Genomic DNA, 17990 nt, shown 5'->3' on the forward strand with positions numbered 1-17990 from the left:
TCAAAACCAAAAAACCATTAAAAGTTTTTTTTGATGGTCATATTTAATTACCTTTAGATTACAAATTACCACTCTACTATACTAAGAAAGAGTCAAATACAGAATGTGACAAAAGGTGATATCTGCAGAGTGAGAATTAAGGTAAATTAGTCACACACAATAATTACATCCCATGTGTCTGCGTGTGTCAAGGGCAGTGCTGAAACCATGTTGAAATGCACAGGCATTTGAAATTTTGAAAAGGAGAGTCAGAAGAATTTTTAGATCAAAGATCACAGTTTTTGAAAAAGGCACAGCAGAAAGCTGCTTGATAATTTCCTGAAAACACATTTAAAAGGAAGTGATTATTTGGCTGCATAAATCAGATTCAGCTCTAGACCAAAAAAAAAACAAAAGGAACCAAAAGCATTTGTCCATTTTAATATGTGGCATAAATCTCAGAGGGAACTTCTAACACTTTACAAGCCAAGAATCCAGGAAGCTACCACTTGAAGGAGACAAAACAGATGGAGAAGTGTCCTAGCAAAAAGGGAAACTTCAGCTAACTAGATCCAAGATAACTAGAAGCCTCAAATAACCAGATTTCTTTTAGCTCTTAACTTGCAGCGTTCCTAGTCCATTCTCAGGCCAAACATCTTGTGGGAGAGCACTCCATAACACACACTCAGAATGATGACTCTGGTACCTTCTAGAAAGCTCCATTCACCCCAGAAATATACAAATGTGAGCACTTGGTCAAAAAAGAAAATGCACTTATATATTTTAGAAAAAATTTTTTTATAAAGGAAAGAAATAAATACTGTTTTCTGGTTGTACCCTGGAGTAACTAGAAAATCATCCAGAACATTCCAAGCTACTGATCTGACTTAGCTTGCAGACATATGTACACATCGCAGCCACCTTGTCTGGAAAGGATAGGATGCCTGAGTCTGTGGTTGGGGCTGAAAAGACGGATGCTGCAGAAACCCCTGATCAGGTACCCCAAGAAACCTCACAACTAAATGCCAATTACGCCCGAGTAACAGGACCAACAGCATCTCTTCATGTTACATAGTCCAGTCCACTAAGCATCCTCAATCTTTCTATCTGGCACCTTGATGGGAAGCTCGTTTGTTATCCTTTCTAGGTGGCCTGAGCTAGTACTGGGTGAGTCTAATTGCCAGAAACTTCCTTTTGTGTTGCACTGCAAACAACCTATCAGGTTTCCCCTGTAGGTCCAACTGCTGCTAATTGGACAATGCCAGTGACTTTGAGTGACAGATGAGGACTGTTTCAGCCTCCATGCAGAATTCTGATAAAAGGATTACAACTGCAACCAAGAACCTCTGAAAGGAGAACTCTGGAAGAGCAAAGGGAAATAGCTACTTTTTCTTACCTCGTCCTTTTCACCAAACTCCCAAACCTTTGCCAAGTCATAAGCATCTTCCCTGGACCCTCCCTCCAAACCCATTAATCTATCCTATCTCATAGCTGCCAGGCTATCAATGAGGTAGAGCTCAGCTCCAAATTTGTACCAGCCTGCTCTTCCACGGGACCTCAGATTTGATGGAATACAGTGACAGTTTTATTTATAAACATTTACCTCTAGAATCACTAAAATGTTACTGGCCAAAAACCCTGTTACTTGTCAAATTCTAGTTCCCAGGTGCCCTAGAACGTAGATTTGAGAAGCACGAAGACCAGAAAAACATATCCAAAACAAACAACTGAGGCCAATACTAACAGGAGATCTGATTATGGGAGAAAATTCTACTGCCTTTGTCCTGAAATGGTCTTCTGGTTTTTATAAGAACTGGGGGGATATTTTTTTTTTCCCATAAATGTCAAAGCTTAAAAATTTGTTCTGTCTTCACCCGCCCCTTCCACTAAACCATTCCATCCCTCCAAATGTATTTCCTTTTAATTCCAAATGAGAACTCCTTGTTTAAGAAAGAGGAAATTTAGTTTTGGGGATTTCTACCTAAAAAGGTCACTCCAAAGAAACACTAAACACAGAGCAGCCTGATGGGGGGGAAAACCCATTTTATCAGTGGCGGTACAGCAAATTCAAAAACGTGGCATCAAAAAAAATAGTCTGTAAGGAATGTCATCTTCTCAAGTTCAAGCCCCTACATTTTAGGTCTTAGTAAAATGTTACAAATGCTTGCAAACTGGATGTAGCTAGATTTTTCTCTTCAAACTCCCAGTCCGTGCTGGAAGGGCTGAGCTGGGTCACAGAGCTGACAGTGTATTGGTTTATGAATGATGATAAGTGGGGAGGAGGGGCATCTTGCACCCGTCTGGGTTTTCCTCATTGACGTCCCATCCTCATGAACACCATGAAAAATCTCCCTACATAGCCATGACTCCCAGCTCCCACTGCAGCCATTTCTAACACTCTCACAAGACTTAATCAAGGGTTTCAGAGATTATAGGCTGTGAAAGATGGAGGAGAAAATGACATAATTTCTGTAATAATTACGATAGAACATTTGCATAAAGGCTTTTATGCATTATCCCAAGGCTTCCAAGAAATTTATAGGTTTCGTTACAACGCACAATAGGCACGGAAACTGTCAAATTTTGGAGACAAAGGCAGGGGGAGGGAACAAGTCAAGTACAACTTTGCAAGGGCCTCAAATTAATAGATATTCTGCGCTTGAGAACTTTAATTCAGATAGATTCCATTCACTTCTATCTGTTCTCCAGGGCCGTGATATGTAAGGAAGTCTGACTGAACACTTTCTGCTTCAAAGACAAATCAAGCACAGTTCATTTTCCCAAAGTAACACTACTAACGGCAGAATTTGTCAAGTTACCTTTTTTCGCTTTCTTCTGTAGTTTCAGCGTATCTGAGGACTTCTTTTTTATCTCTTGGCGAGCTTTCTTATATTCTAAGAGAAAGCAGAAGATTGAGTAATTTTATCACTTTGCTCAACAGAAAATGTTAGGAAGAGCCATTAATTTCATCACAGAAAGCATAAAGCATGACATGCAGTAAACAGCTTTATCAGAATACGATATGATAAAAATCTCACGATGCCATTTTACGCAAAGGGGTTCATTAACACAAAAAAACAAAATGCACTATGGTCTTTCTAAAGTGTTCACCCCTACCAGCTTTGAGCAGAGATGTCATTCAGGAAGATTTCACTAAAAATGAAAAATTCACAATGTCTCAGCTCCAGCATCAGGAAATATTTTCAATACGATCTACTTTCCCAAGGCCAAAATCCACAGGGCTTCACCCAAAAAAAGAACCCATGTGGCAAGACGCTAGCCAGACGTTACAATTCAGAAAAGGGCACCTCAGACGACAGGAGGAGAAACCAGACCACATGGGAAAAAACTGGGAAAGGCCCAGCTGCCTTACTTGTGGCACTGAGGACACTGAGGAGGGGCAGCCCACATGCACCACTTCCCCCAACAACCACTTCCTCTCCCCAACCAGTGCCCACCCCGTCCTGGACTTCCCATTTCTGTTGCTGGCATCTCCATCACCCAGACGTGGACATCTGAAATGACAGTCGCCTCTGACACCTCTCTCCTTTTCTGCCCTCACATTCAATTAATTACCAACTGGACCAGCTTCCTCGTAGCCATCCTGACGGTTCCCTCCCATCAGCCCTATGCCTATCAGCACTCTGATTTATATGCTCTTGGAATCACCTGTTAGCCAACTCTTTCTTTCCAGTTTCACCCCCTTAGATCTACCCCCATGCTTTCCCTCCCCAGCACTTACTGCAAGCTGTATGATCCTTGGAGCAATGTCTCCTGCCCCTTCCACACCGCCAGCCCCACCCCGGCCCCCACCCTTTGGCTCCAGGATGACAGACAGGGGTGGTGTCTGTCTGGAACACTGTCCCCAGAGCCTGGCACATGCGGTACTGAGACACATCAGTTGAAGGCATATACAAAGAGAATGGCCAGTTCTGGGCAGGAGACCCGAGGTTGCTTATATCATTAAAGGTTTAAGTTTTCAAAATGTGCTGAAACGTCTTAAGGGTGACTCTGTGGCATTTAAGCCTGCCACTAGAATTCACTTTTAATTCAGCTGATTGCAGTTAACGCCACTGAGCAAGAAGGCTATCAGCTGCCAAGTGATGTTTCATGCCAAAAAACCAGCACTGAGTCCTGCAGTGGGCTCACTTCTGACTCCTTATCCTCCAACACCAAAGACTATAGGAGAAGCAGGGACAGAGTAGGGTCCTAGGGTGACACCAATAAACCTAGCAGAGGCAGCAGCAGGCAACACCCCATGTGATGCTATGACGCGTCAGGTGGCTTGCCCTTGTACCTTTTGCGTGGTCTTTATCCAGCTGGTTGGCCACTTTCTTCCATTCTTCCATCTGTTCTTGAAGTGGGTTTATCAGACAATCAATCAAAGCACTTGTACCAAAAGAGAAAGAAAAGGAGAAATTAAACAGATACCTTCTGTTGTCAAGACTTACATTTGGTTGTCAGAACTTACCTAAATCACGATTACCTAAAGCAAGACGAGGCAGTACAGTAAGCCCAAGTTCACAGGCAAATCCCCCAATTTCGTAACAAGCTGATTCTCAGAACGCTTTCCAATGGCTGTGAAGAAGCTGTTGACATGACTGGTTGGCGTGACCTCTCCTCGCATTTCCCATTTAAATTCCCATGCTCCTATCAACAAGCAAGGTTGCAGACGAGTGGGGTCACCCCTCGGCTGCACAAAAGCAGCACCTGGAGAGCTTTAAGAAGGTGAAGACACCCGGGCCTCATCCCATAGCTGATAGAAACTTCAAGGGTGGGGCCCCAGCATTACTATTTTTTTTAGAGGACCCACAAGATTCTGATATGCATACAGGATTCTAAGTCCTGAACGCAGACTCATCGTGGACAGCCTAGAGAAAGAGACGCTGGACTGCCAGCTTCTGGATCAGACAGGTGAAGGACTCTGCAGGTACGTCCCTTCATTTTGTGTGGTCCCCCAAACAGACCACACACAGACACGTGGAAAGGTGGCTCCCCACACAGAGGAATCATGCAAGCCATGGAACCCACGGTTTTTTGTGCAACGGAAGAAAAAGTGGCCCGTTCCCACATTATACAGATATTGCAGAATAGTTAGAAAATGCCCGAGAACTGCTTGAATTGCACTGGCAAGAACTACCAAGGAGGTGTCCTCAGACTGCTCTTTCATCTTCAAATTCTTGGTAGAATTTCTCCCTTTTCTTATCGGGGTATATTTATGGTTCCCTCCCCTCGTGCACAGCCATCAACCCGACTCACTCCCTCACCTTTTCCAGGTCTCTGTTCAAATCTTTCTTCTGACTACAGATGGTCTCTAACCACCCATGTCAGACAGCTGCCACCCATCCCCTATCCTGTGTATTTCTCAAGTCATTTATCACCCCCTGACATTATAGCAGGTTTATTCAGCAGGAAGTGGTCCTATTCCCTCTATACCCTTAAGACAGGGCCTGGCACATAGTCAGTCCTCAATAAGCAGTGGTTGTTGAATTGGTGTCTCTTCACCACTAAAATGGGGTGAGGTGGCACGGGCCTGGCCCGAGAATAAAACAAGATGAGGTATGTGAGAGGGGGCCCTGTGTGAGCTGGGGAGCACCCTCCAAGGGTGAGCTGGGGAGCACTCTCCAAGGATAAGGCTGGGGAGCACCCTCCAGGGGTGAGAAGGAGAGAAGCAAGCTAGATTGTATCACCTGCTACAGCAGGTGCTTTCTGCTGCGTGGACATTAATTTTCACGAGAACCTTCAGAGATTCTTATGCCCATTTTACAGGGGCTGAGACCTAAGCCCAAGATTACAGCAGGTGAGTGGCCAGCCCACGATTCAAACCCAGGCCTGGCTGCCTCCTAGACTAGACACGTCCCCCTGCGTTCTGCTGCCTCCCACGGTGGCCCTACCAAGAGGGTCAGAGGGGTTCCACTTTGGTGGCCACTTATGCAACTTGCAATTCTTAAAGCAGAACAGTGCGAGACTGCTGAATTAGGCTGATCTGCCTGCAAGAATGTCCATCCTCATTCCAACCCTGGAGACTCCATATCCCCATGCCAATCCATCCATTCTGGATGCTGGCGAAACAGACAAGAGGCTGGCAGCGTGGAGGTCCTTGTGAGCTACCACTGTCCTCCACGGTGGGTCTGGAGGGAGCACACAGGTCCCAGGGAACAGGGCAGCAGGGTCCCCTCACTCTCCAGTACCGTAGCTCCTCTTCAAGAGGCTCCTGCGGGGGGCAGGGGAGGCCTAAGCAAGATGCACCACTCCTCATATTGACAGAGGAGAGGAGACACACAGGAGCACAGAGAAAACCCCGAAGCGGGTGCAGGCTCCATCAAGGCAGAGACCCAGGCCATCTGGATGTCCACTATATCCCCAGTGCGCAGACCAGTGTCCGGCATGTAGCAGATACCCAGCAAATGCTAGTCCAGTAAGTGAGCACAGTGATGGGCTGTGAGGAGGGCTGGGTTGTGGGGATTTAAACGCTATGGGGAAACCAGTGCTGCTGAAGGCGGGTTGTGGTACATCTCGCACAGCATGGCTTCCTTAGCCCGAAATCCGCAAGGGCTCTGAGATGTGGGTGAAGGACGCTCCTCACCTCGAGAACTGCCGCAGCTTGGCTTCTATGCTCCTGTGTCTCATGCACATCCTGGTGAGGGCGGAGCCAATCTCCCTGGTACCACCTGAAAAAGCAAGAGAGGCGATGGTGAGGCCAGGCAATGGGTCGGAATCACTGAGATCTTTAAAAGAGAATGAAAGAGGGGCCAGCCCGGTGGCACTAGCAGTTAAGTGCACACATTCTGCTTCGGCGGCCCAGGGGTTCACCGGTTCGGATCCCAGGTGTGGACATGGCACTGCTTGGTAAAAGCTATGCTGTGGTAGGCATCCCACTTATAGAGTAGAGGCAGATGGGGCATAGATGTTAGCTCAGGGCCAGTCTTCCTCAGCAAACAGAGGAGGATTGACAGCAGATGTTAGCTCAGGGCTAATCTTCCTCAGGGAAAAAAGAGAGAGAGAATGAAAGAGTCTACAAACAAGCCAGATTTCACCATGTTGTAAAACCTAAGCCACCACCTTCAGACTTCTCACCATGCGCACACACACAAATACATATGTATAGTGAGGTATTTTTATATAAGCACCCAAACAAAAGTTACCTTTACTATATACAATACCCTCTAATATTTTCTGTTCTATCTGACTCTTTTAAATGCTGATTGTGACCTAGAAATTGATTTTACAACCCACTATTGGGTCATGACTTGTAGTCTGAAAAATATGTTCCAAGGAAGATGATCAAAATACTACCTGATATTTAGGGAAAAGCTGTAGTTTTGATTATTCTCCCCCCTACTTCTGGCAAAATAATCTTCTTAGCATTATTGAGAACAGCTAGTAAGGCCACCCCAGCTAACTGTTTCAAGACACGTACTGTAACATACAAGTAATTCAGAGACTAGCAAGGCTAAAGCAAAACGAGAGTATTTTTCATGGGTTTGGGTGACACCAGTGAAAGAAGTCCCCAAGCTCAGCAAAGGTCAAAATAAGCTGCAACACAGTTGGATTTTCCAGAAATTCCTGTCATACTTTTCCCCTTGGGCACACCCTTTGCTAAGCTTATTTTTGAAGTTCGCTTCCTTCCTCCTCTTAGAAGCAATGCTGGAGTCAGCACTGCCTCGGGGTGGCGGGGGGAGCCAACTGTAACTACAGACAGTAATTCTGCACCAAGCACGGAGAAGCACAATTATAAATGTTCGTAAAGCACCGGGGCTCGTGAAATCAGGGTGGGAAGTGTCAAACGAAGCCCTATTTTGAACAGATAAGGCCATCAAGGGAAGCCGCAAGAACATATGGCAGGTTTAGCCCAGTCCAGTTAACAGGAAAAATCTCCTCCCTTATTAGTACTCGTGGTATTATTAAGGGCTGTATTTTCCCCTCCGCCTTTTCTTCTAGAAACGCCAATTTACTGTTTCAGTTCTTCCTATTTTCCATTTTATTCTGGAAAACAGATTAACAGAAACAAGAAAAAATGAGCCATAATAACGATAAATATTATATATCAATATTTCTATATTTTATTTTAGTCTGAAAAGAGAAGCCTGCTAGAGCAATTCTAAAATAGGGTTTCCCAACCTTAACCCTACTGACATATCAGCTGGATGACTCTTTGTTGGGGTGGCTGTCCTGTGCACTGTAGGATGTTTGGCAGCATCTCTGGGCTCTACCTAGAAGTCAGTAGCAGCCCCCCAATTTGCAACATCCAAAGACGTGCCCAGAGAGTACCAAGTGTTCACTGGGGAGCCAAGCACCCCAGTTACGAAGCACCGCTGGAAAAGAACCTGAGCAGGAACCCAAAGTCACCTAGGCTGACTGATGAAATGGCTGGAAGTCTTTGGAAAACGTCACCCTTCAGCTGCTGGCACCTGCAGATCTCCTCTGCATGCTGTCCACTGCAACTCAGCCCTGCCTACCAGGGAGGACCAGGAGAGGGCGCTGTTTTCACACAAGCAGCTCCCCTCTGGGCGTCTTCTGCAGGGTCTCTTGAGCTTTTACGGCTTATAAGCAAAGACGGGAACCACTTTATCCCCAGGGAAACGTCTCCAATTTTTCCTTCATTTGATTAAAAGTCAATAACCTGGCCACAGTGGCAAGGAAACTGGCACACTCATTCGCTGCTGGTAGGAGTGTAAATTAGTACTTTTCTGGTGGAAAATTTGGCAGCACCAGTCAAGAAAACCCTTAAAAACAAGCCCCCTCTTTGACCCAGCAACTCTCCTCCTAGAAATTTAACCAGAGGAAACAATGAAGGATGAGAGCAAATCCTTACCTATGAGAACAGTCACTGAAATGCTTACAACAGTAAAAATTGGAAACAAAATCCTATTATAGGAAATAAACCACAAAGCACAGCCATGCAGTGGAACAGCACGAAGGCATCTGAAATGCTGGAGAGCGGCGTCCAAGGTCACGGGAAGGTGAGTCATTTGTAGAGCGCTCAGGATGTGCTGGGCCCTGCATGAGCGCTTTGTACACATGAACTCATTTAACCCTCCCAACACCCCCAGTTGTGCTGGTACTATTATCATCCCCATTTCATAGACGGGAAAAGTGCCTTACATCATTTGTCCCAGGTCACACTGCTATTAAGTGGGATTCCAACCTGGGCGGAACCTCCAGAGTCTATGCATTGAACCACTCGGCATATGGCACTTACTGCAGACAAAGGGAGATGGGAAGGGGCAGAGCTGAGAGCCTAGAAGATTCTACCAAACCTTCTTATCTACACACTACTATGGGTATTAGGGCTTTACAGCCCAGCTCTCAAAGTTTGCTTCTTGAGCCTAGAACTGTCGAACCGCTTCCAGGGGACTGAGCTCCGACCCTCACTAAGCTACTACAGAGAGCTAAGTAAAGGCGAGTTGCTTCATTTTTAACCCACGCCCCCGTTTCCTCAAGATAGCCTTCTACAATTGGGAAAAGTTCACCTCGAAGCTTGGTTCCCTCACCCCACTTCTCTGATCCATCATTTCTGTTACCTTTCCAGATATTTTCCATCGATTCCCCCTGGTCATTTATCATCCCCAGGAAAGCCCGAGGCTTTCCAGAAACAGCTGAATTATGGTCGGGTAACAAGCAGTTCCTAAACTTGCTGCATGTGCTCCACGCAGCACAGGAAGCCCTGAGGAGGAAACAGAGAACTACAGAGAAAACTTCCAAACAGCAGAGTCTCTCTCCAACTGGCACGAGGGCAGGAGATAGGCAGATGACATCCTCCATGGACGCCGGGGCCCAGCCGTTAGAATTACCGCTGATCTCAGCAACATGGGGCACCCTAAAAATAGCTCGCTCCGTGGATATGCTTAACAATGTCTTATGCTCTTCATGACCTTTGCTAAAACTTAAAAAAATCAGCAGGTCTGAAAAAGCTTCAGAGGAAACTGGCTTTAGCTACAAAGACAGAGCAGCCATCTGGAAGAGCTCCGACTTGACAGTGAGAATATTTATGGAATCAAATGGCTGGTTGAGATACACTCAGCAGCTTGTGAGTGAGGACAAGATCTCACTTGTTTCTGTTAGCCCTGGACCCAGCACTGGTGCTGAATGAAGGAAGCAATGTTTCTCATTTGGAAGCCTATCATCAGGCTGGCTGTACCTGGAGGCGGGACCACGAACTGCGTTTGTCCTTTTTTTAATCCATAAATATTTGTGTATCTTCTAAAGAAGTTTACAATATCTACGACAGAAGATTCAAAATAAATACAAGGTTCTTATTACCTTAGAAAAGGTCTATACTGATTCAAGGTCAGCCTAGAGAAACAACGGTATACGCGTTTACTATTGCTGCTATAATAAATTACGACAAACTTAGTGCCTTAAAGCAACACACATTTATCTTACGGCTCTGGAAGTCACAAGTCCAAAGTCAGCTTCACGGGGCTAAAATCGAGGTGTTGGGAAGGCTCCATTCTTTCTGGAGCCTCTTGGGGAGATCTGTTTTCTTGTCTTTTCCAGCTTTTAGAGGCCACCTGCATTCCTTGGCTTGTGGCCCCTCCCTCCATCTTCAAGCCAGCGGGGTAGCATCTTTTCTCTTCTCCGACCTCTGCTTCTGTCCTCCTATCTTCCTTCTCTGATCCTCCTTCCTTCTCCTTATAAGAACCCTTGCGAATGTATTGGACCCACCTTGACAATCCAAGGTAATCTCCCCATCTCAAGATCCTTAACTGATTCACATTTGCAAAATCCCTTTCGCCATGTACTACAGTAAGATATTCATAGGTTCCGGGGATGAGGACGTGGACATCTCTGAGGGGCATTATTCTGCCTACCAAAGATACGTGAGAGTTGCTAAACTGGAGAGTATAGCAGGGGACTGTGGTCGAGCATCCCTTCATCCTCACGTGGTGAGTCTGGGCCAATGATTTACTTCCAACCCCCTTGGCAGTGGCTGGTTTGGGGACGGGACAAAGATGGAGAGAAGGTTGCTGGAGAGGCCTCTAGGGAAAATTTCCCTGATCTTAGGATCAACACCCCCAGAGAGACCCCCACGGGACATGAACAGGAAGCAGGCTGCCCAGGTGCTGCAGTCAGCCATCTTCATGGCCACGGGCACACCTGCCTTAGGACGAGTCCCGTCCTGCCGACAGAGGAGCCTGAGTCCCCAGGCCCCTCACTGTGCCGCCAAATTAACACACTGGGAGCCTGCTCTCCCTCTGGACCTGGGGCTCCTGTTCTGTAAGAGTATACATTTCCTTTTTTTCTTTTTTCCCCCTGAGGAAGATTAGCCCTGAGCTAACATCTGCCAATCCTCCTCTTTTTGCTGAGGAAGACTGGCCCTGAGCTAACATCCGTGGCCATCTTCCTCTATTTTATATGTGGGACGCCTGCCACAGCATGGCTTCACAAGCAGTGCGTAGGTCTGCACCCGGGATGTGAACTAGCAAACCCCAGGCTGCCGAGGCAGAACGTGCAAGCTTAACCACTGTGCAACCAGGCTGGCCCCTACATTTCCTTATTTTTAAAGCCACTTTATTTGGTTCTGTTTCTTGCCAGCGGAAAGGAGGAGGAAGGGTAAATGGCGTCTCATGCTTCCTCCTAGAACCAGGAATCACTCCATTGCTAAAAGAAATGCAAGTCTGTCGATCGCTGCCGAGGGATGCAAATATACTTTATGGCAAAAATCTTAATTATTTTCAGTGTGGTACATGTAAGAACTTTCTCCCATAACAAGCAAAGGTTTTTATAAATAAAGCAGCAGAAAATCAGTCAGGGATCTAAACTGGATGCCCTGCAAAGGAGACAATCAGTGGAAAGAAAGAAGTATAAAGTCCAGAGGCTTGACCATCAGGCAGAATACCTTGTGTTTTGCATATGAAAACACTTACAAATTCCACAAACGTTTATTGAGTGTTACGTTAGTTTCCTAGGGCGGCCATAACAAACTACCCCAAACCAGTTGGCTTAAAACAACCAGAAGTTACTCTCTCAGCGTTCGGGAGGCTAGAAGTCTGAAACTGGCAGGGTCATGCTCCCCTGAAACCTGCAGGGGAGAGTTCTTCCTGCCCTCGTCCCAGTTTCCGGTGGTTACCAGCAATCCTTGGCTTGTGGCTCCAGTCTTGCCTCTGTCTTCCCCTGGCCTCCTCCCTGTGTGTGTTGTCTGTCTTCACATGACACACATGTGAAGGCATCCTCCTCGCTGCATGGGTCCATGTCCAACTTTCTCTCTTCTTATAAAGACACCAGTCATACTGGATTAGGGCCCCCCTAACGACCTCATCTTAACTTGATTACCTCTGCAAAGACCTTATGTCCAAACAAGGTCACATGCACAGGTTAGGAATTCAACCTATCTTTTGTGGGGACACAATGCACCGTGTACTAAATATCTGCTGGGCAGCAAGGATTAAAGGGACTCCAGAGATGCTGAGGACAAGGGCCAGGCCCTTAAGAGGCCAGCAGACAGTGAAGGGAAGACCTACCAAAAGGTGGAGGGAACGCAATCTTTGCAGCCACCTGTGAGGTAGGGATTATGGTCCTCAATTTTATAAAGGGAAAAACTGGCGCTCGGGAGGGTTAAGGAACTTGCCCGAGGGCCACAGGGCTGGGAAGCGGTACAGCCACGATCCAAGCTCTGCTTTAACTGAGACCCAAGGCTCTTTCCACCATGACAAGCTGGACGCGTTCCCAACCGAACACAAGGAGGCACATTAAAGTCACAAACAGATACAAACTGTTTAATGCCTGCTTTGGGGAGGATGGGGGGAAATAAGGGGCAACAGAGGCACTGTCACCCCCCCCCGCCCCCCAAAAAAAGCCCAACATGTACACCCTTCGGACTGCCACTTGCCACGGTGGTTTTGCAGAGGGGTGGGACAGTGGCACTCATCAAGTGGCATTGTCCCATACCTCCATGCCACCTCATTTGCAGGCGGCTTCCATCTCTGCACACAGGGGGCGAAGAATGGACAGGCTGCCACGGGGGTCTCAGTGTGCAGGTGGCGAGCAAGGCTTGAAAAGCCATTCTGTCAGGCCCGGCTTCAGAGGCAGAAGGGGGAAGGGCCAGCAAGATTTAGGAAGTGCTTGGGTCGAAGCGCACGGCTACAATAAGTCACTGTGCGCCTCGGTGGCCCCTCGGAGGGCTCATATTGATGGAAGGCTGATTAGGAGTCAGACAGAACTGTTGGACAGGAGAAGGCGCTCTGAAACTTCGGCAGGAGAGGGGTTCCGAGGGACAGCACAGTCACCTGCTGCAGGGTCTCTCAACCTCAGCACTGCTGACATTTTGAACCAGATCCTTCTTTGCGGTGGGGGCTGTCCTGTGCACTGCGGGATGATCCACAGCACCCCGGCCTCTATTCTCTAGGTGCCAGTAGCACACCCCAAGTCATGACAACCAGAAATATCTCCAGACACCGCCAAATGTTCCCCTGGGGGCAAAACTGCCCCTGTTGAGAATGACCAGACTAGTGGAACAGGTGTCCTTCTCCCATAAATGAGGGGTCACTCATTCTGGCACTGGGCATCAGGAAGCCACAACCCACATACTCAGCTGTAACAGCAGCAGCCTCACGAACACGCACCGCAGCAACTATGAAAAGCTATTAAGTTCGCTGCCTACCCCCAGCTTCATAAGCACAGAGGTAATAGGCAACTCCTGTTTGTGTAATGAAGAAAATATTCCACTGGCTATTAAAGAATCATTAATCTCCAAACACACAACCGACATTCCCCACAAAGTCAACAGGCGCTAAGTCCCTCCCCCACAGCCTGAGGGACACGTTCATTCAACCAGAGGCAGCTTATGTTCAAGTCCAAAATATTAGAAATATCCCAACAGCTATGCCAGGGAGCCGGAGAAGCCCTGGTTAGGCAGGATCCTGGGCACAGAAGACCCACCATCCATGAGGTTAGGAAGAGCTCCTCCGGGAGACCAACAAGAGCTCAGAGGAGGAAGGGGCGGCCAAGTAAGAGAGTGACTTCAAATCACTCAACAGCTTGTGTCCTCTATCTGGACACTGGCCAGCGATACACTGTCAACCGCAAAGTGTTTCTGAAGATCTGTGACAATGGACACTAAACAGATACCACGACAAACCTAATCCCGCAGGCGCTCTCTCCTCGCTGCACTCAGATGCGTGAAATTGCTTACTGCACCCACTTGGCTATAAATTTAAAAGATCTAAGAGAGGTGGCTGTGGTGGTTCCCAGGCACAAAACTACCAAACAAACATACAAACCTATCGATATGACCACAGGTCCCCCCGTGACATATTTTGTCAGGAATCTTTTCCCAAAATATACCCGTTTCGTCCACACCAAATCGTGCCAATTGTGGTAAGCAATGCTCTCCCCTCCTCATTGACCCCCAAAAGAGTCCTGGGGGCTCCTTAGCAGTTGTATCCCATGCTCTCTCCTCTTTGACATGTACTTGGGGGATATGCAGACCCCAAGCAGCCTGCAAGCCACAGAGTTTCGGCAGCAGAGGATTCTCACCAAGCCTAACCTGAAGTCCTGGCACAGGCTCCTTGCCATCTCCCAAATTAGCTTGAGGATCAGGAGGAAAAGCAGCAGAGCTGAAGGGTTAAGAGCTCGGCTCTGGAGTCAGACAATGTGGATTCAAAGCCCACTCCCTCCATTCGCCAGCTGTGTGACCTTGGCAAGAACCAAACTAGCTTAGACTCAAATGTTGATGACTACACTTCAATAATGGGTATGCCCACTGGTGTTTCATGTCGCCTTTGAGGTACATCAAACCCAAAATGCATCATCTATGATTTTCAGTTTGGGCCTCTTGTGAAACAATCTGAACATCCTAGTTTTTAAATTGTTGTCCCCAGTCTTTTACAATGGTCTCATTCATACCTAATTTGATGGCAATACTACTTTTTTTGGGGGCGGGGGAAGGTGAGAAAGATTGGCCCTGAGCTAACAGCTGTTGCCAATCTTCCTCTTTTTGCTTGAGGAAGACTGTTGCTGGGCTACCACCTGTGCCAATCTTTCTCTATTTTGTATGTGGGTCACTGCCACAGTATGGCTTGATGAGCAGTGTAGGTCCATGCCTGGGATCTGAATCTGCAAACCCTGGGCCACCCAAGCACAGTGTGTGAACTTACCCCCATGCCACCAGGCCAGCCGCAGCAATTTTTTTTTTAAAGCAATTTGCTTCTATCTTATCTTTCTAAACATTGTACTTATTTTTCAGAAATGACAAATCCTGATTTTCACACTCATATCCAAAGATTTACATACCTTATAACTAAATAACTTAATGACGGTCTGTACAACTGGCATATACAGGTTTGGAGCCACACAACTCACTTGGCAAAGCCCACAGCTCCGGTGGAAGAGGGTGGGCACACAGAGAGAAGCCCACTATCTGGGAGCTTCGGGAGGCAGGGCTTAGAATATTTTGTAGAGAAAACAGGAAGCAGTGGTTACACCAACGGGCCAATTAAGTAGGGCTTTGATGTAGCAATGATCAACCAAGTCCTACAGGAAGGCAGAGGCCAGAGTAATTAACTCAGGCCCGGCTGGAGCCACTGTCCACACCGATGCGCTGGCCGCCATATAAGAGCCCTCACTTCTCCCACGTCTAATATCGCTCTTCTCCCAGGAGCTGGCTAAGGAGTACACAAAAGGCAAGTTAACAGTGCAGAGGGCAGCTTCTGGCAAAGCGGAAATTGTTTCTTCCCAAACATCTCAGAAGACCAAAGGCTAAGAAGCGGCGGCCCAGAGGGCGTGCCTAGGAAGGATCCGCTTGTACTTATTAACACTTATGCATCAACAAAGGGGTCACTTGATGGAACTCAGAGCCGTAGCACCGAGGGGTTCCTGGTCAACCCACTGCAGCGAGCCTGGAAATCTCGGTGCCCTGTGCCTTCAGAACAGGCAGGCAGCTGCCCCGGTTAACCAGCTTTTAAATGTGTCTCCAGCTCTCGATCTCTCTCTGTTTGTTTTTATACCACAAAGCTCAGGACAGTTGTGTCACTAGCCTCCTTCCAGCAAAGAATGGGAAGGAAAGCTCCTAGGGAATCCAGCACTCGGTATCACATCACAGGACCCTCGGGGCCGCTTCTGCAACGGCCCCGCAGCAGGTTGTAACAGCGTAGGTTCAACACGCAAGGAAAGAGTGTCTCTCTCCTCCCTCTCCAGATCCTGCTCCCCAAGAGCCCAGAAATGTCAGGTGTCTTTTCACGTTGATGGCCGGTTGGAAGAGCCCTCGGGCGTCGCGTCACAGAAGCTACCTCAGTGTGCATCAGCTGCTGCTCCGGCTGCCCGAGCCGGGCACGGCCAGGTCCACCATCTGCCGCCCTGGGGGATGCCCGGCGGCAGGCACTCGCCATGGCTGGCACTGCTCCGTGCACATGCAAGCGTCACACTTGACCGGGGAGCCGCCACCTGACTTCTGCAATCTCACTGGCATGTTTCAGGATGCTTTTATTCCACAATGTTAAGCGATGGGACCCAGAGAATCAAAGCGCCTCAAAACGGCACGTGAGTGTGAGCCTGAATTCTAAGAAGAAAGGAGGAAGTTGGATTCTTATGTCCAGGTAAAGCTCAACCCTGATGCCCTAGCTAACAGAGACCATGTTTTCCCCAAATATTCAGTCCAAGGAGCCAAGTCCAAAAGGCCATTAGATGGACAACTACAGCCAGACCAACAAAACAACGGGTCCGTGAGGACCGCCGGGTCCCTCCAGACAAGGGGACTGGCCGGACCTCAGCTGGAGGTGGGCACACCTGCTGAGGCTCGGCACAGCAGACCTCCCAGATGACCTCCACGCTGGGTTAGACGACGCCTCTCCCTTTAGCAGAAACGATCTTATGCTGGGGAAGAGACAGGACTGCATTGCTATGCTCAAGAAATACTGAGGAAATGCTACTGAGGGCTCATTACCATGCTGTGAACCGAGCAGACAGCCCCTGCCCTCACGGAATGAAACGTCTCATCTAAAATGGGAAGCGATGGAGTTTTTGGGTGGTCTTAGAGCTAGAAGGCGCCTCAGGAAACTCACGAGGCAACAAACTGGTGTTTCCTGGCTGCTCAGCAGCACACTCCTGCCTCCAAGGAGCAGAGACGCCCCAGACGCCCTCTCACTCCTGCTATTTAATACTCTTGCTGGGGAAACGCACCCGTGTGCCTCGCCACATGTTTCCAAGGCAGCTGGTCCCTGACTGTCAGGGGCATCGCCATTTTCATCAAAGGTCAAAGCAGGTGCTCAGGATATTAAGAACAACAAATTAACAGACTATGTTTCTTCCAGCTTCATCAGCACTCTATTTTTATCCTCGGGCACAAGGGGTGGACAACCGGGAGAAGGTGGTATCATTGATGCCCTCCATTTGTTTAAGTACAGAGAGGGGAGGCAGGGGGGATGGGGTGGAGAGAGAGAGAGAAACAACCAGTTCCTGGTTTTCTGAGTTACCATACAGACCAGCTACATCAGCCATGTAACCTCATTCCACTCAACAGACACACTGGTCCCACTTAAATCACTGAACAGCGTCCCAACACCTTGTGTTAAGCCCTGAAAACGGTTTCAAAACTACCCAAACATTTTTGCATGTGCTATTTAGATCACCTAAATGTTCTGGTGACAAATATACAATTCGATTTCAAGGAAAGTAACCAATGAGAAACATGAGTAGTATCTTAAGCAATGGAAGGATCCGTCCCTTTGTCCTCACGGGGTTCCTTAGGCCAAAAGTGAAAAGAAAAGATTTTCAAAAAATAAACCGTTAAAGCTCCCCAAACAAAGGAAGAGTAACTTCCCTTCTGCCATCATGGCAATCCTAACCACCCGCTTCCATCTTCAAGGAAGAGACAAACATGTGGCGTTTCCTCTTCAAAAAACTGCATTATTCAGCTACTGTGTGTGGCTGAGATGTAACAGACAATCCAGCTGGTGTTGACGGGGCAGCTAATACTGCGCACTCAGCAAATGCGGGAGAGGGTCAGCCTCACATTTTGGGAAGACACCCTCGTGCCCACACGCGGGGTGGAAGACAGTGCAAACTGTTAGCAG

At 47.7% G+C, this 17990-nt stretch overlaps 1 protein-coding gene across 14 annotated transcripts in view; it reads right to left on the reverse strand.

Moving 5' to 3' along the window:
- MTSS1 (MTSS I-BAR domain containing 1) overlaps positions 1 to 17990 on the reverse strand; it is a 161513-nt gene that overhangs the window by 30158 nt on the left and 113365 nt on the right. For all 14 annotated transcript variants that reach the window (XM_070632023.1, XM_070632020.1, XM_070632016.1 and 11 more), the window contains 3 exons: positions 6566 to 6650; positions 4277 to 4368; positions 2799 to 2873 (listed from right to left, as the gene is read on the reverse strand). In XM_070632023.1, coding sequence (XP_070488124.1) covers positions 2799 to 2873; positions 4277 to 4368; positions 6566 to 6650 — 252 coding nt within the window. The remainder of the gene's footprint in view (positions 1 to 2798; positions 2874 to 4276; positions 4369 to 6565; positions 6651 to 17990) is intronic.

Source organism: Equus przewalskii, chromosome 8 (assembly GCF_037783145.1).
Source record: "Equus przewalskii isolate Varuska chromosome 8, EquPr2, whole genome shotgun sequence".
Taxonomy (NCBI): Eukaryota; Metazoa; Chordata; class Mammalia; order Perissodactyla; family Equidae; genus Equus; species Equus przewalskii.